Source organism: Molothrus ater, chromosome 6, assembly GCF_012460135.2.
Source record: "Molothrus ater isolate BHLD 08-10-18 breed brown headed cowbird chromosome 6, BPBGC_Mater_1.1, whole genome shotgun sequence".
Lineage (NCBI taxonomy): Eukaryota > Metazoa > Chordata > Aves > Passeriformes > Icteridae > Molothrus > Molothrus ater.
Genome location: NC_050483.2, coordinates 14373749 through 14399616, shown reverse-complemented (window position 1 = coordinate 14399616; position 25868 = coordinate 14373749). Strand labels below are relative to the sequence as shown.

General features: G+C 43.7%; 2 protein-coding genes across 3 annotated transcripts in view; both read left to right on the top strand.

The window, feature by feature from the left end:
• Nucleotides 1-2192: 2192 nt before the first annotated feature.
• TPH1 (tryptophan hydroxylase 1) lies at nucleotides 2193-16794 on the top strand. Its single transcript, XM_036385180.2, has 11 exons — nucleotides 2193-2261; nucleotides 6121-6258; nucleotides 7205-7388; nucleotides 8725-8825; nucleotides 9502-9569; nucleotides 10830-11026; nucleotides 11497-11632; nucleotides 12131-12257; nucleotides 13364-13459; nucleotides 13868-14001; nucleotides 14389-16794. Exons 1-11 carry the CDS (start codon nucleotides 2193-2195, stop codon nucleotides 14561-14563), a joined length of 1425 nt encoding a protein of 474 aa, XP_036241073.2. The 3' UTR covers nucleotides 14564-16794.
• A 512-nt stretch (nucleotides 16795-17306) lies between these two features.
• SERGEF (secretion regulating guanine nucleotide exchange factor) overlaps nucleotides 17307-25868 on the top strand; it is a 141348-nt gene continuing 132786 nt past the window's right edge. For both annotated transcript variants that reach the window (XR_004980260.2, XM_036383314.2), the window contains exons 1-7: nucleotides 17307-17444; nucleotides 18901-19039; nucleotides 19743-19898; nucleotides 21503-21597; nucleotides 22722-22782; nucleotides 23914-24027; nucleotides 24327-24389. Coding sequence is in view for 1 of the 2 variants with exons in the window: in XM_036383314.2 (XP_036239207.1) it covers nucleotides 17421-17444; nucleotides 18901-19039; nucleotides 19743-19898; nucleotides 21503-21597; nucleotides 22722-22782; nucleotides 23914-24027; nucleotides 24327-24389 (652 nt within the window). In the remaining variant the exon portion in view is untranslated. The remainder of the gene's footprint in view (nucleotides 17445-18900; nucleotides 19040-19742; nucleotides 19899-21502; nucleotides 21598-22721; nucleotides 22783-23913; nucleotides 24028-24326; nucleotides 24390-25868) is intronic.

The following is a 25868-nucleotide window of genomic DNA, read 5'->3' as shown; positions in this document are numbered from 1 at the left end:
CTCTGTGTGAAAACACAAAGCAGCAGCTGTGTTAGTGACAGAGTGAGGGTTTTCCAAAACCCTGCAACTACAGAACTGTGAAGATTTAGCTTTTGGATAAAACCTTTTAAGTAGTTCTCCTATTTAGCCATCCACAGATTCCTAGGAGCTGGAAGCCCTGTGTGGAGAGGAGCAGAGCAGGCTCCAGTGAGCACCCAGTGGAAACAGGCTGCAATTGAGTCTGTTCATGCTTTGTGCTTCTGCCCTTTCAGACCAGGGGGCATTGGCTGTGGTGAACAAGCACTTCTTACCAAACCAGTGAATCAGCTTTAATCTGCTCCCCAAAATCCTGGGCACCCCAGTTATCTCGTTATGCAACCAATACATTTCATATTAGGTTAAACTTCCTTGGCCATTCCTGACCTCATTCCCATTCTTTCAGCAGTTATAGGTCAGGCTGCCCGTGGGTTCCCTACTATTATTGCTTCATTTGAGCTAGGGAAAATTGACAGATTAGTCATATTCTACCATAAGTGTCTTACTGTGCCCATGTTTACAGATTTGTCATTAACACCAGGCTCTCACACACTTAGGGGTCTGGGTAAAGATCCTACAAATTGTTTGCTCTCTGAGTCAGCTCATTTGATGGGGAGATTTGTTCTTTAGGAAGGAAGTGAAATGCCTGTTGTAGAAATAAGTCATATATTGACAAATACTGCACTTTCTTTATGCAGGGAAAATTGAAGCATCTGGTGACGAAATATGTCCCGTTAGCAAACTGGAAAAAAAAGGGTTTTTCCAGCTATGTCACCCTTCACAGCCCGTGCTGTGTCTGAAGGGCTGAGCTAGTCACTGTTTCCAGCTAGAAACAGGATTGTTTGAAGTTCAATCCTTCTAGGTAGAAGGAAGACTCTGATATCATCATCACAGACATTGGTGCAAGTGTGACTGTGCCTGCCTGGGTTAGGTATCACCCTTTATACTTGCTTCATCAATATGATTTACCAGGTGTGTTACACCAGTGTCTAAGGGATCTAGCTGAAAAAAATCCTCAAAACTTTTTTAGGCACTGAAGAGAGAGATACTGGGGATTTTTCCAGACACTTGATTATATTCAAGTGAAACTAGTTGCTGCTGATTTTGAGCATTTCTGTGAAAGGTTTGTTAAAAAAAAAAAAACCAAACATATAAAAAGGATCAGAGTCTTTGGTTTTGGACAGCTCAAATAGAAAATAATCAATCTCTCCTCCCCAAGAGACCTCTAACACCTCCAAGAGATTATGTTCCCAGGGAACGTTTGGCTTCTCCTGCTGTGGACCAAAATCGCCTTATCTTAATGTTGCTAAGTTGAGATGAGACAGTGAGGACTGGAGTCAAAAAATCATGAGTTTTTATACTATAAACACATCTAGATGCAGAAAATAAATGAATGAAAACATAAATGATATGAAAAGATGTAGTTTTCTGCTAATAGACATGTAGTTACTCTTCCTGCATGCACAGGAGGTTTTGAGAAAAGACAGAATACGCTGCAATTTATTTTCACAGCAGAGATGCACTGCTGTTTTCAGTGAAGATCTTAATATATCTGCCCACCGTGTTTGGGACTTTGGGACTACAGCCTGCACTATGTGCTGCAGAGAATTTAGGACACTGCTGAGTCCCCTGTAGCCTTGGAGGCCCCTTTGCTCAGAGCCCCTCAGCTACAGGCCCAGCCCTCACCACCTCTCACTTCTGATGCCGTTTGCCTTCCCTTCCCCACAGGCAGCACACAGGGCATTTTACAGGGAGTGCACAAGTGTTGGGAAGTGCCTGTGTGGACACGATGGAGGAGGACTCCACCCAAATGCTCGCTGCCCTCAGCCCCGTGGTGTGTGACTTTATGTTACCTGCAGAACCCCTAGAGTCACCTGCAAAAAGTCAGTGTCCCGCGACCCCTCTTGGGTGACCCTGTCCAGGTAACTCAGGAGGCGAAGGGCTTCTTCTCCCGCGGGTTTTTCCGGCTGCAGTGACGGGGAGCGGGTGCTGGCTGTGCCCGAGCATCGCTGCTCTGCAAACCGGGTGAACATCGTGGAGGGGCCCAAGGCGCCCCTTTCCCAGCTGGGCCGGGCAGCGCCTCCCCCGCCTCCCCGCATCCCTCCCCTCGCCCGGGGGCGGCTCTCGGCCCTGCATAAAGCCGGCGGGGCCGGGCGCTGCCCTGAGCCTGCCCGGCCATGCACCCCGCGCCGCGCCGCGCAGGATCCCTGGAGGCGGCGCCGAGCCCGCGGGACCCCGGCAGGCAGGTGAGGAGCGGGGTGGGCTCGGGAGTGCGGGATGGGCACGGGTGAGGGGAGCGGCATGGGCACGGGGAGTGCGGGATGGGCACGGGTGAGGGGAGCGGCATGGGCACGGGGAGTGCGGAGGGCCGGGTGAGGGGAGCAGCATGGGCACGGGGAGTGCGGGTGAGGGGAGCAGCATGGGCACGGGGAGTGCGGGATGGGCACGGGTGAGGGGAGCGGCATTGGGCACGGGAGTGCGGATGGGCCGGGTGAGGGGAGCAGCATGGGCACGGGGAGTGCGGGATAGGCACGGGTGAGGGGAGCGGCATGGGCACGGGGAGGGCGGGATGGACACAGATGAGGCGAACAGGATGGGCTCGGGAGGAGCGGGATGCGCACAGGTGAGGGGAGCAGGATGGAACGGGGAGTGCGGGATGACATAGATGAGGCGAACAGGATGGGCACGGGGGGAGCAGGATGGGCGCGGGAAGTGCGGAATGGGCACAGGTGAGGAGAGCAGGATGGCACGGGGAGTGCGGGATGGGATCCTCGCTGCCCGGCCCCGGGATCAGTCCCGGCTTGCGGAGTAAACGCCGCTTTTGTGGAGTCACAGCTGTTGCAGTTCTCGGAACGGGGATTTGGGAAAATCGGGAGCTTTCTGGCCCCGGTTACTTGGAGAGCAGTAATTGGAGAGACCTGGGGTGCGGCTCCTCTGGCGTCGGTGGCAGCGTTCGGTGCCTCTGGGATTGGGATGGAGCCGCTGTTTCGGTATAAAAGAGGGGAAAACATCTCAAAGTGTAAATGTGAGCATATGAAATTAAGGTAGAACAAAAGCAACTTTTGGTGTACCATTGCTTAGGAGACAGAGGGTGTGACATAGCTCACTCCTTTTATTTATAATATTCTCCATTATAGTGGGAATTTGCTTAGTACATCAGAGATCAGATAAAAGCAGCACTGGCTGCAGTTACTGATACTGTGCAGTTGACAAAGTCTGTAAGATTCCTTGTGAAGACAAGAACGCTGACAGTAAAGTTTCACAAAAACATTACTTTGCTGTATCCCTCAGATACTTGGAAGCCAAATAAGCTGCTCTGCACAGCTTTTGCTTTGGTGTCTGAGAGCTAAATCTTAGGAAGAACTTTGGTGTAGCTGGAAAATGTAATGTGATATCTAGTTGTGGTCACTCCTGATATGGTGTATTCACCCTTCCCTAGAAGTGTGTCAAAAGGACAGCAACAAAGTAAGCAGCTACTTAAAGGGAAGAGAATATGAATTGCCTATTGGCATTTTTTATTAATCATTATTAATGTCAATCAGTATAAGATATTTTGAAAAGAATTTTTCATCTTCAATTTATGAATTGAAATGTGATATTCTTTTAGGCAAACATGTTTGGATAATTTAAAATCCTGATTATCCATTAATATAAAGAATTAAAGCACAAAATATGCTCCCTCATATATCTTTCTCTCTGTGAACATCCTTTGGGGAGAGGGAGAAAGGAAAGATAATTGCTATGGGTCCTAAAAAGTGAAATCTTTAACTGGACAGCACCTAGTTAATTATCTACGTAAAGGGCTTAGAATATCCCTGTGTTTGTCTATTTCCATCAAGACTGAGTCAGGCTGGTGGAAAATCCCTTAAAGATTTGCATCACTAATAAAAAATATCAGTGCAATATTAACTCCCCCTTCACCCTCCAAAACAAATGTGTTACCATGCAAAGGAAAAGTTTCAGATTTTATTAGAGCTGGGTTGCTGAGTTACTGATAGATGTTAAAATATAAGTGAAGTGCGGCCACAGGAGGAGAGGAATTGTTTCTGCATTACCTTTTCTCCTGTTGCCTTGCACCCAAATGATTGCTGCATTACTGTCTTCAGTTCATTTTTTAATTTAAGCAAAAGGTGAGCTTTGGTGTAGAGTTAAATATGTATAGGGTGTGCATTTGGCATTGTAAGCATCGCAATTTCTCTTTTCCAACTTGTAATTCCTAAGTTAAAGGTCATTTCTAGAGCTTGATATAAGAACACTTTATGTTTTGTTGATTTTCTTAATTGATCTCTTAAACATATAACTTCATAGATGCTGTCACCTGATCCTAGACACAGTGTAAGCTGCAGCAGCAGAACACAAAAGAAGAGCATTAGTTTTTGGTGCAGGTAGTCTGTCCCAGCTGTGCACCTCATAACATTGGATGCAACTGTGCCAAATCTCATAAAGGCTGACCCAGGCTGAAGCCAATGATCCTAGACATGAAGTCAAGCCAAAAAGCTGCATATTAGCTTCTTCTATAAACCAGCTCTGCATTTATCACCTTCAAAGACCACTACCTAACTCTACTTGTAGTGGAGACTTCTTTGCCTCTCTACAGCAGCCCTATCTGAACAGGATTTGGCTCACACAAATGGCTCTCTGCACTTGAGAAAACAGCCCATGACCTGTATGTAATTGTGGTGTTTGTAGCTTTTTATTTTTTATTTATTTTTTTTATTGAAGTGCCTGTGCTCAGTGCCTGTTCCTGGCTCTTGTAATGGTGATCTGACACTGGAGTGAGCTGAGAAACCTGCAGGCTGCTCAGCTGAACCTGAGCTGGCTTGCCACACACTTCCAGCAGAAAATTTGGTGTCTGGACTCAAGCTGATGGAGCTCATTGACTTTGGTGGATCAGAAACAGTGTGATGGTCTGACTCTGCTGTCCAGGCTCATCATATTGTGGCAATTCATTAGAAGTGGGAACCCAGACAGAAATCCAAATATTTTCATTACATCGTTAAAGTTGGAGAGATTGTACAAGGGAATCAAAGGAACTGGTGCATTTTGTTTGCATTTTTGTTTTGCTCTTTTCATTTCTGAAAATGTCTCAAGATAGTGATATCTTTAAAGTTGTATCAGATCAAAAAATAATTCCTAATAGCAATAATGTGCCTTCATTGTTCCTCTCCTCTTTCTCGCTGACTCAATCAGAAACCTCTCCTTTTATTCTTTCTTTTTTGCAAGGTTTGAAGACATATGAGGGACAGCCTCTGCTCATAAGCCTTGTGTTTTTCCTTTACTTTGCATTTTCCCTATTCTTTACTGTTTCAGTATTATCTCTCTTTATGGCCTGGCTACATGTAGCTAAGAATATGATCTGTGATAGCTGCTGATTTCCACACAGCCAGGAGTGTGTGCACTAGTGAGGTATAAAACCACACAGTCTGACAGTGTGGGGTGTCTGAATTTTCAGTGTGTGATTTGGGTGATTGTGCCAAGGGTTTGACACACAAATTAGGGGACATGGTAGATGGAGCAGCTTGGCTGTGGTTGATCAGAGAGGGAGTGTCTCTATAGCCAACAGATTCTGGTCAGCAAAACATTTTACCTCCTTAGGTTTGTCTCCTTGTCCTGTGAAAACAGTGTTTTACAGTTATGTAACAAGAGAGTGATTTTCTGTTCTGATCTACTGAATCCTGATTCATCTTTTCTTACCTATGTCCTGTGGGATTTGGATTATTCTCTTTGCCAGTGTTCACTGAACTTGCTAACAAGTGTTTTTGTTCAATGTACTATCTCTGCTGACATCTTATTGCTCCTCTTCCTCCCAGTAGCAATGCTAATTATAAACTGTACATTGAAAATATTTTCTGCATCCTAGGGAATGAATAAAGATGTCCATAAAATCATTCAACTAAAAAAAAAAGATATCTTGGTATTTCAGTCTCTCACAAATTCTGTCTGTGACTAACTTTATTCCTATTATTTTGTAATATTTGAATTCATAATTTTCCTTTTGTGGTTGATCCAAGCACAGCATTACCCAAGACACCCTGAAATGTAAAAACTTACACTTTTTGCACTTCTACCCATTCAAACAAATTTTTTTTCTTTGTTTGCATCTAGTTAAATAAGTCAGCTTACATGATGATTGAAGATAACAAAGAGAATGAAGACCATGCATCTGAAAGAGGAAGGACAGCCATCATTTTTTCCTTGAAGAATGAAGTTGGAGGACTTGTGAAAGCATTAAAACTCTTTCAGGTATGTATGTTATAATCTTATGATCATCACAGCAGCTCTGCATTTTTAAGTTGTAAGGGTCGTTTTGGAGCACATAAGAATTGATTACATCTGTTTATTAAGGATGTGATTCTTAACCTGCTCCCACCTGGCACCCAAAATTGCCCACAAAGGCAAATGTGTGCCTCAGAAATTAGATGATGGCTGGCTAAAACTCTTATCTGCGCTGACTAAACACTGGGAGAGGTCTGCCTTTTCCCCTCATGACAAAGAGGATTAGCACTCAATGGTTTTGCTGGGAATAAGAGGTGGTTTGAAGCTCCTGCTGATGGCAGGTAGACACTTGGGGTGTTGATCTTGCCCTTGCCACACTGTGTAGGCAGACTGAAGGTGACAGAGGAGCTGCAATTGTACAGCTGGTGGGCAGGTGCTGGGTGAGGAATATGTGCAGTGCCACTGTGCTCTGGTGTGTGGCTCTGTGTGCTTTAGCCTGGGGTTTTCTCAATGTTCCTAATATAAAACACATGATTAAATAATTCTTCAGATTAAAGAAAAGTGAAACTAATGCCCTGAAAATACTGCTTTTAAATCCCTTGCTTGCTTGTGAGATAATTATATGGTGACTTGATTGGCATTTTGGTGAATTTTGCTAATCAGCTTCCTATGGGAAGGATAAAAGAAAAAGGTCTATGAATTTAAACCTCTGACTGTGTCTTTATGTGCTTCCTGAATGTAGATAAAACTGAAAGAACACAGGATTGCTTTCATTTTCTTCTGAATAGAAAATCAAACCTCCCCCCCCCTCTTCAATAAGCAAATTGCTATCAAGAGATCCTATTAATTAAAATAGCTTCATAGAGGTGGTGAATAGTTCATGGCAGTAGAATATTAATTTGAAAAACTATTTTAACTTTTAGTCAATTGTTTTTAGCCTATCTCTTTGAGAACATTGCTTCTTACTAAACAGGAGAAGCATGTAAATCTGGTACACATTGAGTCACGGAAGTCCAAGAGACGAAATTCAGAGTTTGAGATCTTCGTGGACTGTGACAGTAACAGGGAACAGCTGAACGAGATTTTCCAGCTCCTGAAATCCCACGTCAACATCGTCTCTGTGAGCCCCACAGAGCATTTCAGTGTCCAGGAAGATGGTAGGTACAAAAGGCAGTTCTGATGAAAATGCACTTCCAAATGTGCTGGTTTGAAATCTTTTTATAGCTATCCACACCTGCACTTGTGTTGTGTCTTCAGGTGCCTGCTGCCAGGTACCTGTTTCTGTGTTATGTGTGAGTGTAGTCTGGCCTGAACCTGAGAGTTCAGGCTTTGTCAGGCTGTTACAAATTGTGTGTCTGCTGTCTGTGCTCCTGTCCCTTCCCAGCACAGCCCAGCTGGCACCAGTGGGAGCCCTGCAGGTCAAAGCAGGCTGGCCTGTGGGCAAAGTCTGCAGGTCTCGAGTACTCTACGATGGCAGAGGTGTGATACTGACAGGTCCCAGTTCAGTTCAGACACTGGGGAGAGTGCAGGATGGATTCTGCAATTTCCTCATTTAGTTCTTGATTTTGCTGTCTTTTTTACCCACTTTTAATCATAACTGGCCTCCTTATATTAGTACAACAGAGGTGCCCTTTACTTTTAGATACTACATGTTATGTTTACACCTTTACTTTTAATTAAAGAGATGCCCAAAGTTCAGGGCAGCAGGAAGCTGGTCCCATGTATTTTTCAGTCATTGTGCTTGGGAAGGAGAGATCTGGAGTTCTTGGATAAAATGGCTTACTTTAGCCCTAAGTAAGGGGAAATTCAATCTAAACAGGCTCCTGATCTCTTTTAAGTAAACTGAAGAGCATTGAGGCAGAAAAACAGTGTATTAACTGCTCTGCCAAGGGCTTGGCAAAAAACTCTTTTAGGCTAAAAATAACACCTATGTAGTTGGTAGCAAAACTGTAATGATGCTCCTCTCTCAGGCAGCAGGGCCTCCTGTTCCTCCTCCCCACCATACCCCTCAAGGCAAAGCTGGATGATCCCCATGTACATAACCATGGGGGAACATCCATTTCCCATGGTCAGTAAAACATGATGAGAGGACTCTAACCTGCTCCCACTCTGCCCAAGGACTACAGACAAATCCCTTCTGTTCTCCTGTGCACCCTCTGTGCCCTCCAAGATTCCCGGCAGCTGTACTCAGGGATACCTTGTCTCCATGGAATCCTCTGGATGCTACTCTAACTACAGCAGAGAAACCCATGCTGGCTTTCCTTCCCAGAGGCTCTGGGGCTGGCTGTGCTCTGCAGGCAGCCTGTGGCAGTGACCGGGGAGGAAGTGTGAGCTGGAGGCTGTGCCAGATAGGCAGAGGCCTGCCTTGTCTTATTCATCCCCTTTAATTTATGGGGTGAGCTGTAACCGCTGTAGCCATCCTTGGAAGCAGCGCTTCCTCCCTCGGTGTGCTGGGTGTTATTAATAACCTTGTGGATCCCATGCCTTCCCCAGGCATGGAGAACATTCCCTGGTTTCCGAAGAAGATCTCAGATTTGGATAAGTGTGCAAACCGGGTGCTGATGTACGGCTCTGACTTGGATGCTGACCATCCTGTAAGTACTTCTCCCTCCCTACATCCAGTCCATAGCTGGAAACAATTCATGGAGCTGACCTAAAAAATTGCAGCTTTTCCTCCTCCCTTTCCTCTCCCTCAATGGCGTCTCTGGAGGTCTGAGCACCTTCTCTTGGGGATTTCATGTCTCTTTCTTTGCTCAGGGAAGACTGACTGAATTCAGTTCCTGTGCTTTTCTGCAGAGTTTACTCATGCAAGAACTCCAGGTCTGGGCCTTGAGTGGTCACATACGCATTAAAGAAGCTAAAAGAAAGTTATTTTGAGGCTGGCTTTCTTCCCCCTCTATCTTTCTTCCTTACTGGAGAAACCAAACTGGTATTTGGGCAGTGAAAACGGGCAATTTGTTCTGTAATTTTGAATAATCGTGCAAGTAACAAACTTTGTATGAATACTGATACAACTAAAATGAATCCTTCTCTATGGAATATATTGTAGCATAAATCAGCTGATTCCTACTTTGGAGTATTTGCTCAGTTCACATCTATTAAACATTTCAGACTTCAGCTATGAGTTTCCTGCCCTCTCCTTTCATTCTTACACATGATACTTTTTTATTCCCCAACTGCAGAAATGTCAAGTGTTCTGTTTTAAATTGATTGATTTATTTATTATGGCTTGGAAACTCATTGAACTGTGTTTTCCTTTCTCCCCATCAGGGTTTCAAAGACAATGTTTATCGCAAGAGGCGAAAGTATTTTGCAGACCTGGCTATGAACTACAAACAGTAAGCTTGAATTCTTCCAGAAGAAGCCTTCTGGGTGCTTTGAAATAACAGCAGAGTGGGCTGTGAGGAGCTCAGCTTCCTGGGCTCAGATCAGGCTGAGACACACAGGTTCAGCTCAGGGATCAGAGCCAAGGAGGCGAAGGGAAGGGAGATGTGAGGCAAGATGAAAAGGGAGATCAAGGCAGCCCTGGTCAGTCAAGGCTGTGTGGCTTGGCCAGATGCTCTGCAAAGGACAGGGAGGGGAGGCAAATCCCAATGTACAGCCCAGTGACCACTGAGAGTAAACTTTCTGAGCAAATGTTAATACTTGAATTTTCTTTCCTGGTTCAAACTAGCATGTGTGATGTGTAGATAAGAAGTTTTCTATGAAAAGAAATTCTAAGAGCTTCTGCCTTTAGAGACGCTTCTTGGCAGGGGGTGGAGCTCTTAAAGCAGTAAGAGATTCATAACCCAGGGCCGTAAATTCTTTCTAAATGTGATTTTCATGTGGCCTGATTGAATTTAGGTGTTAAGTCCCTCAACTGAAAGTGACCTAGAAAAGGTCTTTATTTAGAGTTCTATTGCACTGTGTGTTTAGTGCAACTGGTTACCACAGTCCTGAGCTGATTACTGTTAACCTGTTGTTGACAGAGATTCCCTTGGGAAAGCATTTTCCATGCCAGTTCCCTGGCCGGCAGTGGAAACACAGTGTAACACTGGCCTTGCCATAATCCATTTTATCCAAGGTCCTGAGGACTAAATAGGAAAGAGAGACTAAAATTAATATGCTCAGACAGGCACTGGTCTCTCCTGCACAGAAGCATAATTTTTACCTGATGTGTATATTTAGCTGCTGTCACACAATGTGTTGTTAATTTAGGAAATTTTCTTTTCCTAAAACAAATTAAAAGGGTAATGGAAAATAATTGCAGACTTAGAAATCCAACATGGAAAAGGATGTGTTATCAGCTCCTGAAGCTGTGAAGAGATTGTGTAGGTATTTTAAACCTTACTCTTGCATTAAACAATTAAGAAACTGTTTACAGAACCAAGGCTTTAAGTGAGATCAATGCCAAGATTCCTGACAACTGGTTGAAATGAAAAAAAGGCAAGTCCTTAGACTAAAAGCTTTCCAGGACATAGACCAGATCTCACTGTATTTGATAGAGTCTAAAGGCAGGTGTCACAGTCATACAGGTGTTAAATACCAGTAGTAGATAAATTAGTCACCTCTTATTAGCCATTTTCTAAGAGTATCCTTTCTTCCTCTTCTCCTTGCAGTGGTGACCCAATTCCCAAGATTGAATTCACTGAGGAGGAGATCAAGACTTGGGGGACTGTGTATCGAGAGCTTAACAATCTTTACCCAACTTATGCCTGCAGAGAGTACCTGAAAAACCTGCCCCTGCTCACCAAACACTGTGGGTACAGGGAAGACAATATCCCCCAGCTGGAAGATGTGTCTCGCTTCCTGAAAGGTAAGCTGCTGCTTTTCTACAATTTTCTGGTTTTCAAAATAAACTGAGGTCCACTGCAAATCCCACCATTTTGTGGGCACAAGGAAACATTCTTGATGACTTGTATTCATTCTGGTCCTTTAAGAGGCCTTTTGGCCATCTGTGTTTTAATGTATTTGTCTTCAGTGCATGCAGTAATATTTGAAGGGCGGTGTCTGAAAAGATTGTTAGGATTGGCTAAGGAGATACCTGACTGTATTTTTGACCCTAGACATAGAATCCTAGGAAATCCATTGGCACAGCGATAGGGCCATTTTAAAAAATGTTTCTCAGACTCAAGCCTACATCTAATTTTTCTAATTGTGCCTCATTTTCCCACATGCTTTTGAGCCAAGGTAGTGCTGTGGCTGTCACCTCAGCTCCAGCAGGAAAGCTGACAATGCTGTGCATCCTGTGCTAAACTAACATACAGCTTCTCTGGTCCCTTTCAGAGCGCACAGGCTTCACCATTCGCCCTGTGGCTGGATATCTGTCACCCAGAGACTTCTTGGCAGGACTGGCATTCCGAGTTTTTCACTGCACTCAATATGTCAGACACAGCTCGGACCCTCTCTACACACCAGAGCCGTGAGTCATTTAATCTTGGGGTAGAATTTGTGAGAGAGTTTTGAATCTTGCTTGCCCAGAGCCAAGTTACTTAAAAGCTGTTCAAGAACACCAGCAAAAAACTTATTTTTAAGGTGCTGAAGACTCAGCCTTCACACTGAATGTAATGAATTTACAGCATGCTGAAGTGCCACCTTCGTAAGTGCAGGATTTTCAAAAGTGCAGCTTGCTATTGGAGATGTCTTAGTGATATCACTGTGTGCAGTTAGTTTAAATCCAGCTGCCCTACAAATGGGGAGCTCAGACCTTAATTTTAGGCACCTTCAGTTGAAAATCTGATTTTATGCACTTTATATAGAGTTGGTATGGTCTGCTCAGCTCATTTCAGAGAAATGGGTGTTGCTTTTAGCATTTAAATTTACAGTTTAATGCAAGACATTGTATCTGTTCAGTGGTGCTGCTTTTTCACTTTGCCACAAAGACAAATCAGGAGATTTCTTGCTTTGTTTCTTTTTCCAGCGATACCTGCCATGAGCTCCTAGGCCATGTCCCTCTTTTGGCTGAACCCAGTTTTGCTCAGTTCTCCCAGGAAATTGGTCTTGCATCACTTGGGGCATCAGATGAGGCTGTCCAAAAACTGGCAACAGTGAGTGTTTGAGTGCCTGGGGATTCCATCAAAACCTTTGTGCTTCACTAAGCTGATCCCATGCCATTGAATAAATTTGGAGCTTCATGTCAACTTTAGCCACACCAGCTGCTAGATCTTTGTGTTTCACTGGTCCCTGGATTTTAAAGCATGAAAAAATTTTCCATGCTAGGAAAAAAAAAACACTTTTAAGTTGATATGATTGATATTTTTCTTCACTCTACTGTCAAGTAATAGTTCAGCTTCTAGTGGTAGATTACTTCTTGCAGACTGAAATTTTGTGGTCTATTTCTTTCAGACAAAGTCTTCTTTCTTCTGGGAACATGATTCAATGATTTGAAAGTGTTCTATTTCTTTAATGTGTAGAATGAATTGAAATTATATGGTATTGAATGTGGTGAGTGCTAGCATTAGATACTTTTCAGTCAAGAAATTAAAATAATATAAACTAATTTTCTGGATATCAGTCTGTGGACGTCTTGGCAGGGGTATTTTAAGATTAAAAGTAAATTTTGATGAAAAATAATCTGTGCCAGTTATGCAAGAACTAGCTTGCTGGTTTAAAAAATTTCTTTTCCAATGTCATGTAGCTAGTGGTAAAACTCGTACTACCTTCAGTGGGAGCAGAAATAAGCCATCTATGAAAACAGTGTTCCTTCCTGTCTAGCTGCAGAAATCCCGAAATTCAGCAAACAGAATGTCTTTAATTTTACAGCACACTAAGCAAATGAGAAACAAACTGCAGTGGGCTGTTCTCACTCACTCAGAGATCTGCTCTATCCAATGAGTTTCAAGCTGAGGCTGTGATTTCATGTCAGTATTTCTCAAAACAGATTTACACCTCAATGTTTGCAATGACATTAGCATCTTCCAGCCCAGCTGGGTGATCTGTAACATCCACCTTTCTTATGAAAAACATGCAATCCTGTGGTTCTTCATCCTTTCATTCTTGCTTTCCTCCTCTTTATATGTCTCAGGATAACTGAGAGATAACTTTCTGATATTTGCAACTATTTGATGCTGCCTACAAATAGAAATGCTTCCATCTAGCTCACCACAGGATCTTTGATGAAGGCTGAATTGTTTTACTTCCTTCTGTGTTTCAGTGCTACTTCTTCACGGTAGAGTTTGGCTTGTGCAAGCAAGAGGGGCAGCTACGAGTTTATGGGGCTGGCTTGCTCTCTTCCATTAGCGAGCTCAAGGTAAGAATGGCTACTGCTTGTTTGCCTCTTTTCTTTGTGCCTCATTATTATTGCCACTGTTTCCCCCTGCTTTTTATGAAGTATAATTTCTTGATGTTACAGTCCAGGTAACTATTTTCAGATCAAAGCTTTGCTGGTTTAACCAGATTCTGAAAATATTGCTCTTGTTTATACAGAAGCCTTGTGTCTGTGGAGTCCCTTTTCTCACCCAAACTGGCAGAATATGACTGTTCAGAATTATTCAGTTTGTTAGGCTTTAATCACTGTTCATCTGCAGATAAAAATTTTCAGATGAGATGCATTAAAATCCTCTCACATAATCCTTTTTATTCACTTTATCACATGTCATCTTCCTCCTGGATTCTTTGGATGGTAATGTTCCTCTGACCCATGGTAACACGTCACCAGCACTCACTCTCCGACAGCGCCAAAGTCAAACCTTTTGATCCAAAGGTCACCTGCAAGCAAGAATGTATCATTACAACTTTCCAGGAGGTTTACTTTGTTTCTGAAAGTTTTGAAGAAGCAAAGGAAAAGATGAGGTACAGATTCTGACCCCTCTCCCCACCGCCCTTCTTTTTATAAAAGCAGATTTGGGTTTATATCTCTCTCTGTAGCAGCACAAAACACTTTTAGTCTTATCACAGTTTTGTAACTATTTTTCACAGTAAAGGAATTTTGGTTAGTATTTTCTTGGTCTTTCAGGGACTGGGTGGGAGATATATAACAATTATATTTTTAAATATTTTAAATATTTATTTTTAAATACTATAGAAAAATATTTTAAAATACTTTACAAAAGTGGGTATTGATACTGGCTGCATACAGAGGATGCATTTGCGGTTTATGTCTTGTTTATAACACCCTCTTTTGGATATAACACACTTTTTTTCTTTTTTCTTTTTTTTTTTTTTTTTTTACCTCAATAGAGAGTTTGCCAAAACCATCAAGCGTCCCTTTGGGGTGAAGTACAACCCCTACACTCAGAGTGTGCAGGTCCTGAAGGACACGAAGAGCATTGCCAGCGTGGTGAACGAGCTGCGCCACGAGCTGGACGTTGTCAGCGATGCCCTCAGCAAGATGGGCAAGCAGCTGGAAGTTTAACACCCTGCCAGCACTGGCCTGCAAGCCAGTTCTTCCCTTTCCCCCACTGATTTCTTTCTAGGCATATAATGTGTTGCATGCAGAACTCACTCCTTTGCACATGGAAGAGTGAATGGCCCATAAGAACATAACAGTTTTATCTTGTTACTCTCTGTAAATTTCCTCACATAAATGCATTCCTCCAACCCCCTTAGGTAAAAAAGGTCCAGAGTTGCCTTTTAGAAGCTTGTTGGGGAATGGAGAAATTGTTAGACTGGAGAAAAAGTGTGGTCTGTGGATCAGGGCTGGGATCAGATGCTGCAGGAAGTGGCTTATGAGGCAAAAATGGAGTAATTCACCCCAGGGAGAATTAAATTCCTGCCTTCAGCAGTCTATGCTACTGATTGTATGGTGCTGAAGACTTGACAGTGTAGAAGCTGTGGTAATTCAGTGTTTCAAAGACTGTGCTACTAAGTTTGAGACTTGAATGATTACAATGCAGGCATCAGGACACAAATAGCTGGAGGTTCAACATGATAAAAGGCAGGGGTCAAATATTGCTTTCAAGGATTATTCTTGCCACAAAGAGTTGCAAATGTGATGTTTGGCATGCTTCTAGTATAAGGCAGAGATACAGCTGTTGCATGAAATCCTAATTATGTTTATTTTAAGCGATTTGGTATTGGCTAAGAGTCAGGATTTTTGTTGCTGTCCTTGATATTGCGCCTGAGGGAAGACCTTTCCTTACAGAGATACCATTTGCCTTTTTCCTGACTGAATTAATTTAGCAAAAAATACAGCAAGCCACAAAGCACTGATTTAGCATAAAGCCCAAAACCATTTCCAAACTGCAATTTCATATTCAAAATAGCTTAATTGGCTCTAAAATAAAATCAAAGTTTAAAATAACACCCAAAGCTGATGGATCAGTGTGCTTTATGTAAAAATAAATATCCTATTGATTGCTCAGTCACTTGTTTGACCTGCACAAGCTACACAAATATACATTTAGTTTCTTCTTTACCTGACCTGAACACCATCATTCCCCTACCTATCAAATTATAACTGAAAGGCCCAAGCATTTCATAGGAATTCTGTGGTTTTGAAGGCAAGAATCTACCTTGTTGTGTAAAGCATACCTGATCCCAAAGAGCACTTTAGAAGTGTAGGGAAGCAGTGTCCTGCTGAATTGTCTGCATTGCACAGTAGCAAACTTGCCTGTGTCGAGGGTCCCACAGTTCCCAGCACCTTGCAGAGCTGTGCAAAGCTTCTGCCACCCCCATTCTGGCATGGACATGTGTGCAGGATGTGAGACATTTGAGTGGGGGATCTGTGAGGTGCAGGGTGTATTTAATAGGGGGGGATCTGTGAGGTGCAGGGTGTATTTAATAGGGGGGATCTGTGAGGTGCAGGGTGTATTTAACAGCATCCTAGGCACTGTTTTTTGTCATATGTAGATCTTATCAGGAAATCCAGAAAGCGTGCTGGAAGAATAATCTGAAATCTTGAATACACTGGAGATGCTAGTCCAGGATTTTGAGAACTTGAAAGGACTTTAATGAAAGCTCTGTGCTTGAAAATTACCTTGAGTTTTGTATGCTTTCTAGTTGGACACCTCTGCTCCATAAGCAATTGCCAGGCCAACTTTCCAAGAATACTCACTGTTTAAATCAAGACTAGATAGATTTTTCTGTGGCTATTAACCCACTATAACTTTGTTTTAAAGAGCATTTAAGATGTAGAATTATGGTCTACAACATTTATGGCTTACATTGCACTTAATTTAAAAATAGGCTTAGGAACTTTGTCTTTCTAAAGAAGAAACCTTCCTCTGAGTAGTAAGGGAGGATCTGTTTTGTCTGCTTCTGTGATAACAGTTAATATTCAGCTACAGTTTTAACAACACTGGATTTATGATGTTGTTGAAATATACACAGGTCTGTGTTACTTCAAGCCTTGTCTGAGCTATGTGTACGTTTCAAGTAGGAGTTCTTAAACTTGTTAAAGTAGCACCTACTTTCAAGTACTTCGTAAAAACAGCAGTTGTATCTTTATTTGCATTTGCGTAGCAAAAGAAAAAGTAAACTGCTAGACATAATACCCAGACGATGCACTTCCACGCCACTAACAACGTGTATGTTTGGCTTCGCCCACCCAAACCTTCGGTAAAACGATGATAATTTAACTATTTTAAAACCATTGTGGAGGCTTAAATGTCAACGAAATAAAGGAGTTGCTGATAAGTATCAGAACCACCAAGGCCCTTTACTTCGGCACCGTAGCAATAAACATGGGAGGAAGGCTCGTGTCTTGACTAACAATTTGATGGGTGAAGATGTGGGTGTTAACGTCATTGGAATGGGCACCAATGTCTCTACTGACTTTGGGCAGCGGGTTTGTTTTGGAGCCCAGGCAGCTCGGCTCCTAACAGGGACACGGGTCTACACAAGCCTCAACTTCTGAATTTTGGGGTAAAACAGGAGGCTCGAGGCGGGATATGTGGTAGGCGGTTCGGGAAGGCTGTGCCTTCCTAGCGCCGCAACCAATGGGGTAAGGAACAAGGCAACATGTGGCCGGGAGGTTGGGATAAAAGGAGGGTGCGTGCTCTGAAACCTCTGAGAGAGGAAAATTCCACAGGTGCAGTCCTCAGTGGACTCTCTCCTTCTATTCGCATAAAGTTGCGGGACTCCTCTGTCTCCTTTTTGGACACAAACCTCTGGCATTTGTGGATTTTCCTGGCAAACACGAAGCGCTCGCTCGGGGTTGGCGATTCCCGGCGCGGTTCGGGCACTGCCCGCCCGTGATCCCGCCCCGTGCCCGCCCCTTCCTGCCCGGCCCGCGGGCGGCGGGAAGCGCCGGCAGCCGCCGGCCCCGTCCCATGGAGCCCCGGCTGCTCGCCTGGGTGAGTGGGCCCCCGGCACGGCCCGGCCCGGCCCGGCCCGGGGGGCGGGAGGGTGGCGGGGCCGCTGCTCGCCCTGCCGGGATGCTGCGGCGCTCGGCCCGGGTCAGCGGGGCCGCGGTGTGCCCGCTCCGCAGGGACACAACGCCGCGGTATCACCGTGTAGGGAGCCGTGCCGCGGCTTCCCTCACGCTGCCCAGCCCCATTTGCCCCGCGGGGCCGGGGCCGGGGCCGGCTGGAGTGAGGCTGGCGTTGGGATGCCCGCCTGTGGCTCCCAGCCCCTCGGGTCCTTCTGCGGCTTGCCTGGCTTTGAAAGCTTGAAAATTCATGGCGAGTTAGGGGCTGAAACGGGAGGTTGTGAGACATCTTTTGCAATGAATCGTGCCTGTTAAGTACTATCACGCTCTAAAGTGTGTATCGCCGGCAGTGGCTGTGAGACAACACTTGGTGTGCCTTGGCAGCTCCGCTCCCGACGTCTCCCCCGCCTGCCGGCTCTGGGCTGGCCGAGCAGCCCGGCGCTTCTGTGCGAAGTGTCGGTGTTTCTGTAGGTACAAAATAGTTACTGTATAGTTTCTGTAGGTACAAAGTGGTTATTGCTGAATGCGGCATTTTAACATTCGCCAGGTGCTGCATCTGTCGGGGGAGGTGGAGGATCAATTGAGAGCAGGTGGGGGCACAGGTGAGGTAGGGATAGGATTTGCTGGAGATTACCAGCTGTGGGCACTGTGGGTTTGGAGTGTTGCCGCAGTGTGTTGGGTGGGGAAGGTGATGTTATCCCCTGTGTTTGTGAATGAAGGTTGAACTGTTGGACACAGAGCTGAAATTGTCTAAGAAATTCCCTGACTTGTTACCATGTTGACAATTGCTGCTTTCCACGGTTGGTTTTGTAGCTATAGTTTTGTAGTTCTCTATTTATATAATACTTATATACTTATGTAATTAGTATCTGTAATTAGTATATTTTCATTTTGATTTCTTTCATTTAAAATATTTAGTTAATGAGTTTAGTTAACGTTTAGTTTAGTTAATGTTTCTGATTTACTCGTTTAGGTTCCAAAAAAAGGTCTTTCTGCTCTCCTTTCGGAGGTAGCCTGCCAGAAAGCAGTGGCATGAATAAGACCTTAGATGAATAGGAATCATTGGTATTAAATTAAATGTGTGGTAATCATCCTGATAGGTTTTCCTCCTTATTAACTGTGAGTCTGCAGTTGAAGTTTTAACAGGTTATATTCCAGTATACTTTTTGAAATACTGGGGTTGCACAGACACCCTTAATGACAGCGAAGTTAGGACAGTCCTGGTCTGTAATCCTGGGAATCCTGTGTCATATCAAGGGATTTTTAGGAGCAGGTTAACCCGTGGCACATCCCAAATATGCTTGTTTGTCCCTGGGAGCATATGTGTGCTTCTTTTGTTAACTTTTTAAAAAAATGTGTTATTTTTCTGTGTGCATTTGAAGGGTGCAAACAGCTATGGACAACTTGGTCTTGGTCATAAAGAGGATGTGCTGGTTCCTCAGGCCCTGGAAGATGTTTCCTGCAAGTGTCAAGACATTGCAAGCATTGTTGGAGGAGGGGGACATTCCGCAGTTATCACTGGTAAAAACACTGCTCTTGCACGGGGTGTTTGGCTTTTAATTACTTTTTTTTTTGGTGTGTTTCCCTCTTGGTTCAGTGCTGCCACCTCTCTGTGGCTGCTGTTTCTGAACAAGTACAATCCTTAGCTGTAAAACAGCTTCCTCTCCTCCCAGTTAACTCAAATTTGGGGAAATGGGGGAAATTCCTGTTGCTCATATATTGTGTGGTTACTTTGTGGCTGTGTGAGGACTGTTTCTTCAGCTGTTTCTTTCATACAAAGACGTCAGATTTTCTGTATTGAGGATCGGGGGCTGGCAAGGAGGAGTCAGAGGTTATTCAATCTTAAGAAGTGGTAAGGTAAGGACCAGGACATCACATCTGGCCCTTGAAAGGTTGTGCTGTATGCCACAGATAATTATGTTAAGAAGCAATACAAACAGATGTGAACATGATTAAAAAAAGCATCTTGGTGTGAGAGGTGCCTGTCTCACCATATGGATTGTGTCCCTTGACAGACCCAGCTCTCCACAGCTGTAGTTATTCAGAGATATTTCTAATGCATCAGAAAACAACTGTTTCTTTTAATTTTTACTCGACTGCAGTGCCTGAAGTCACACATAATAACTGTCCTTGTTTGTCACAGGATCTCACAGATGTAGGTTTCTCTTTTTAGTCTGTGAAGTGGAACACAATTTGTTTTTTTTTTTTTTTTTTTTTCTTCCAGGTGCAGGACAGCTCTTTGTCTGTGGCCACAACAAAGATGGGCAGCTGGGACTGAATCACACAGAAGATGTGCTGTATTTTACTTTGTGCACTGCCCTGTCTGGCTTTTGTGTAAAACAAGTTGCATGTGGCTGGGATTTTACAATCATATTAGTAGGTAAATCTTTCTAAGAACTGAGGAAATACCTTGATGTAGAGAACACGCTGGAAGTTCCACAATGCTATTGCTTGGGTGATGTGAGGGGCCTGGATGAGTTTGAGAAGAGGCCTATGGGAACCTCAGGAAATTCAACAAAGCCAAGTGCTGGGGCTGCACCTGGGTCAGGACAGCCCCTGGTACCAGCACAGGCTGGGGATGAGCAGATGCAGAGCACCCCAACCCCAGAAGGACTTGGGGTGCTGTGGGTGAGAGGCTGGACGTGCCCCAGCCATGGCACTCCCAGCCCAGAGAGCCAAACGTGTCCTGGGCTGCATCCAGAGCCCCGTGGGCAGCAGGGCAGGGAGGGGATCCTGCCCCTCTGCTCTGCTCAGACCCCACCTGCAGCTGCATCAGCTCTGGGTCCCAGCACAGGAAGGACAGGGACCTGCTGGGGTGAGCCCAGAGGAGGCCACAAAGATGATGAGAGGGATGAGGCACCTCTCCTGTGAGGAAAGGTTGAGAGAGTTGGGGCTGCTCAGCTTGGAGAAGGTCCTAACCCTGGACAAATTCTCTTAACCTTAGATGGAATTTGGTTTAGCAGTGATTCAGGATTTAGCCATTCTCTGAAACCTGACATATTTGAAAGATGGCTTTCACTTTATAGCAAATGCTGCTGCTGATGACATTCAAAAATTCTTTAAGAGTAATGGTTTCAGAACTTGTTTGCAGCTCATTATCAAGTACCCAGTCGTGACATCCATAATCAATCTTAGTAGTACCTTCACTAGTCCCATCCACATGATAAATCTCTCTGACATCAGTGGAGCAGATTGAATAGTAAGGTACTACCTACTTTGATTAAAATGGCATAACTGAGGCCATGGTGTTCTGTATTTTGCACATCAGACATAGATTTAGCAAAGGAGCTACCACCCCTGTAATTATACTGCCTTGTATTGGATGGTGCATTGTGGTCACAAAGCAGCACAGCCCCATCATAAACTAAAGGCTGCCCCTGCCCTGAGACATCTGTGATAGGAGTGACCTTTCAGAACCTTAAAGGAGCCACAGGAAAGCTGCAGAGGAACTTTTTACAGGAGTTTGTAGTGATAGGACAAAGGCTGAAGGCTTTAAACTGAAAAAGGACAGGTTTAGATTAGTTATTAGGCAGAATCCCTTTCCTGGGAGGGTGGTGGGGCACTGGCACAGGTTCCCAGAGAAGCTGTGCATGCCCCGTCCCTGGCAGTGTTCAAGGCCAGGCTGGATGGGGCTCTCAGCAGCCTGGGATAGTGGAAGATGTTCCTGCCCATGGCAGGGGGATTGGAGCTGGATGATCTTTAGGTTCCTCCCAACCCAAACTGTTCTATGATTCTGCGTGCTGGCACTCACAGGTTCTAAGCTCTGCAAGCTAAATCACCCTCTGTTCCTTGTGTCCCAGTGAACTTGAGACCTTTTCTGGACATGGTGTGTAAGACCAGAAGCCTTTGGCCTCAGGGGCTTTGTAAGGGGACATGTAAAGTCATTTCTTGAGCTGCTTGGCTGTGTTATTGTGCTTGTTATAATGTTACAGTGCTGTTGCTCACAGCTTTATTGATTCTTCTCTAACACTTCATTTTTTGCAGAATCTGGCCTTGTGCTGTCCTGTGGGTCAAACTCTTTTGGACAGCTGGGACTTCCTCAAATTTCGGGCCCATGCTTGATTCCACAAAAGATTGAGGTAAAGATTTAGGAGGTGTTGTGCTTTATATTGCTTCCAGCAGCTTACAGAGGTCATCTGACCTCAATGGGCTTTAAGCCAGACTCTTCAACTAATTTTTATAGTGCCTATCTGCTACAGATGAGCTTACAAAGTAAAGGCCCAAGGTGAATCGAAGTGCTGAGGCTGCTTTTCTTGCTGTATGAAGAAGTTTCCCACTTCTAACAGAATGTTGATTTTTTCACTTCTCAGACAAGAAATTATTTTGCATCATGGCTCATGTCAGATACTCCTATGTTGCTTTTTTAAAGTAGGAGAAAGAGGGTAGCAGATCCCTTAGGTGACCTCTAGTGAGTAGCAGTTAGTTCACTTGATGTTTCTGTGCCCTTGATGTTTCCTGAGAGCATCCATTGCAGAATAGTGCCTTAAAATTGGGTGGTATTGACAGGGCTGATGTGACTCTCTCATCCCTCACCATACAAACTATTCATGCTGAATATTTGCTCTTTTGGTTGGTATCCCTTAAATTCTTAGGCTTGATGCCACCTATTTTAAATCCACCTGCTGCTTTTCCACCAAGGATAGATATCCAGAGGGTTTGCAAAACTCTCTAAGATCAAGACAGGATGGGATGGGAGGTAACAGAAGAGGGAAACTTCTGTGTGATTCCTGAGATCTGTTACAGTGGAGGGAAACTTTCAGGTTTTTCTCCAGTTGAAAATAAAAGTTCTATCAAGACTGAACAGCTTAATGCACCATAGCACTGCCTATCACCAGTATTTACTGTGGAGGTTTTGGTGTAATTCTTGAGGAACACTGAGTTAAAATTAAAAAAGAAATGTTTTTGTATGGCCAACATTTCTTCTTTCATGTGAATATTTTGACTGTGTTTTTTTATTTATTGCCATAATGCTGTGCATCCAGTTGCTTTGCAGATTTATTTTTTTATCTCTTGAAGATGATCCCATTAACTTTTACTGGTCAAAATGTACTTTGTAATACAAAATGTTGATCTGCATTGAGACACACAGGCTGGAATTGAGAGCACTATTTTATTAGTGTTCAATTTCTGTTTGGCCTATTTTGTTTTTAGAGGCATTAAATTCAAAAAGCAACTAAATTATAATTTTCTTTAATTTGCCTAGTCTCTCAAAGAGAAGGTGGTGGGTGTTGCTGCAGGACTGAGACATGCCCTTGCTGCTACAGGTAAGTATGTCATAATTTTAAAATAATCTGAAAACTTATCTGAAAGGATAAATAATATTTATAAATAATATAACAAATGAAATGGAATTTTAATGGCTTAGAGGAGGAGAGGGAGGAAAAGAGGATGAAATTTAACTAAGCTATTTATTTTAACTATCACAGGGAAAAATACACCTTAAAGTCATGGACTGTAAGATTTGGGGACAAATTAACATGAATAATAAACATTCTAGAACCATCTTCCTGGAAAATCATGGGGAAGAACTTTTACCAAGAGTTCAGAGTGATGGTTTATTAGCAAGTTAATTTTTTGATGGATGGAAAACATACTGATTTCTTTTTGTTTATTCTGAAACAAAACATAAAAGGAGGTTTTTCAGGAAAGAGGATTTCTGCTCAATCAAAGTATCTTAGGGTTTGAACTCATGATAGTATGCAAAGTAACTTCAGTTTGTATAAGATGCTTCAAAATGGAACTGCACATAAATTCTGGCTTTTTAAATGATGTAATTGAAATTGACACCTGGAAAATTACAACAATGAAAATAAATATTTCTCCTGCTGTTATTAGAGACTCTGAGTTTGTTCATGGTGTAATAGTAGGAATCAGACCCTTCCTTTTGGCATGGTTGTGTTAAAACTGAGGAAAAACAAACTGTACCAACTCTTGTGTTTGGTTTAGTTTTGTGTGAATTTCAGTATGGATTCCAGGTAGTGGAGCTGAAGATGCACAGGAGATGCTTGGAAGAACAGTGGGATCTCTGGTGCTTGTATAAACATGGGAATTGAGGTTCCCTGTGCTGCACAAATTGGCATCAAAAGGGGGAAAGGGAAGAGAAAGTACAAGAACTTTGTATCCCTTCCTCAGGTACTGCAACCTCAGGATTTCTGTGGCTGAGTCTCCAATAGCTTCCTACCTTCTTAGTTTTCTTACCTGTGTACTGAGACTACAGCTGTTTGTTTTTTGTTGGCTTCACCAGGGTTATCTGGATGTTTTTTGGCATAAACATCTTCTAAAGTGTCATTTGAATCAGTGAAAATGATTTGAATGACTGCTCATTAATGTGTGAGGTGATTTTTGTTGGTGACTGATGTGTTTTAATCTCTTCTATTTGTATTTGCTCTGAAAAGACAGCGGTTTGGTGCTGCAGTGGGGAACTGGGATGGCATCTCAGGCAAAGCGTGCAAGCCAAGGAAAAGCCCTCCCTGTGTTCCTGACAGCCAAGGAGCCCTGTGAAGTGGCAGGTAACCCACGAGTCTGCTTCCTTTGTGTGGGTGGGTGCAGCAGAAATATAATTTGGAGTGGTACATATCTTCCTTTTTACAAAGCCACATAGTACTGTAAACGTGGAGTGGAGTACCTGAGGGATAGAATGGTCACAGAAAATCGTGATCTGTGGGGAAAATGAGAATCCTGCCATGTGTGTGGCCCAAAGGGAGAGCCTTATGTTATAAAAGTCATCTCCATCCTGTTAACTTGTATGCATGTTTGTGTATGAATTGATGCCTGCTGTAGAAATTTTATCCTACCATGTTTTTTCCAGGCCTGGCAGATGTAAAGGTGAAGGCAGTTGCTGCAGGCTCCTATCATTCCGTGTCCCTCACAGGTAGGCCTCAGGTACACAGGTGAAAGTTCTCATCTCACCCTTCAAAGGGTTCTCTGCTTCTGAAATGCTGTCAGTTCTGGTAAAACTGCTGAAAATTGATCTGGCCTGGTTAGTGCTGGTAATTGTTCTGTAACAGTTTTGCACTCTGAGAACTTTCCTTTTGTTTTAAGACCTGGGTTCGTGTTTCGGGTTCTCTGAACTTTGTGCATTTTTCTTGGGGTCAGGTCTTAGCCCTGATGTCATTCAGGGTCTGGGCTCTTCTGGCTGGAAACTCTGAAAGGATTTGTAATTCTCTGGAGCTGCAGCAGGATGCCCTCCTGGGTAGCTGTTACTGCTGGAAGCAGTGCAGCCTTTGCCCAGGGAGAAGAGCTGTGCTGGGTGCTTGTGCCAGGAAAGGCAGCAGCAGCAGGGTAGCCCCAGCAGTGTGAGCTGATGCCTCTGCATGGGGCAGTGCAGGGCTGTGAGCAGGCCTGGAGCTCCCTGAGGTGTCTTGGGCTCCACTGTGACAGTGTGCAGATCTCTGGTGTGAGAGCACAAAGCTTATTTGAAGAGTAGGAAGCTGCTTTAATTGCTTAGGCACTTCCATAATGTCTGCCATTTGTTCTTTGATCCTTGGGCTGTGCTCCCATGCTGGAGTACTGAGTATCCAGTAATGAAAGTCTAATAAAGATTTCTTTTTATATTGACAGATTGGGAGAAGGGGAAACAGAATAGCTTTCATTCTGTAATCTTACAGTTTTGAAGTGTGTAAAATATATTGGACCTTATGAAGACAAGTCTTTGCCAAACTTCACAGGAACAAGTTCTTAGCAAATCTGCAGCCATCTGGTACCTCTGTCATCATTAAAGGAGCACTGGAGTATTTGCTTCTGCAGATCTGTAGAGATTTAGTTGTATGGGGAGATGTTCCAAGATGTAAATTGTATTGAATTCAGAGATGCAAAGTGTATGCAAGATTAGTGAAGACAAACTGTAAGAACAAATAAAATCTGCTTTAGATAATTGGCAGTCTCTATTTAGACAGTGAGCAGATTATCCTTTCATGCTCTTGCTTTTTATTTAAGAGAGCGGTCTATTTGGCAGCAGTGGGACCAAGATTGAAAAAATAATGCCAAATACTTTTATAATGTGATACTGTTGCTGCCCTTCATCCTGCAAGATAGTTATTATTTAAATATTTTGTATTTTAAGGATGCTTGATATAATAAAGATACTGCTGCAGGGAGTTTTATTTAAATGGGCCCTTCTTTCTAGTAATACCTTGCACTATGGTGCAGTTTTCTTTGCCTCTGTTCCATGAGTCACCTGCTGGTGGGATATCAAATACCTGCAGGCAGGTTTGGGACATAACTGTTGATGTGGGTTACAGACATGGGTGGGGGTTCCTTGGAAAAAAGGATGGTAGAGTCTACTGATATCCCAACTGGCCTGAACCCTCCAGGGGTGAGAATATGGTGCTAAGTCTAAGTCTAGTGTCTA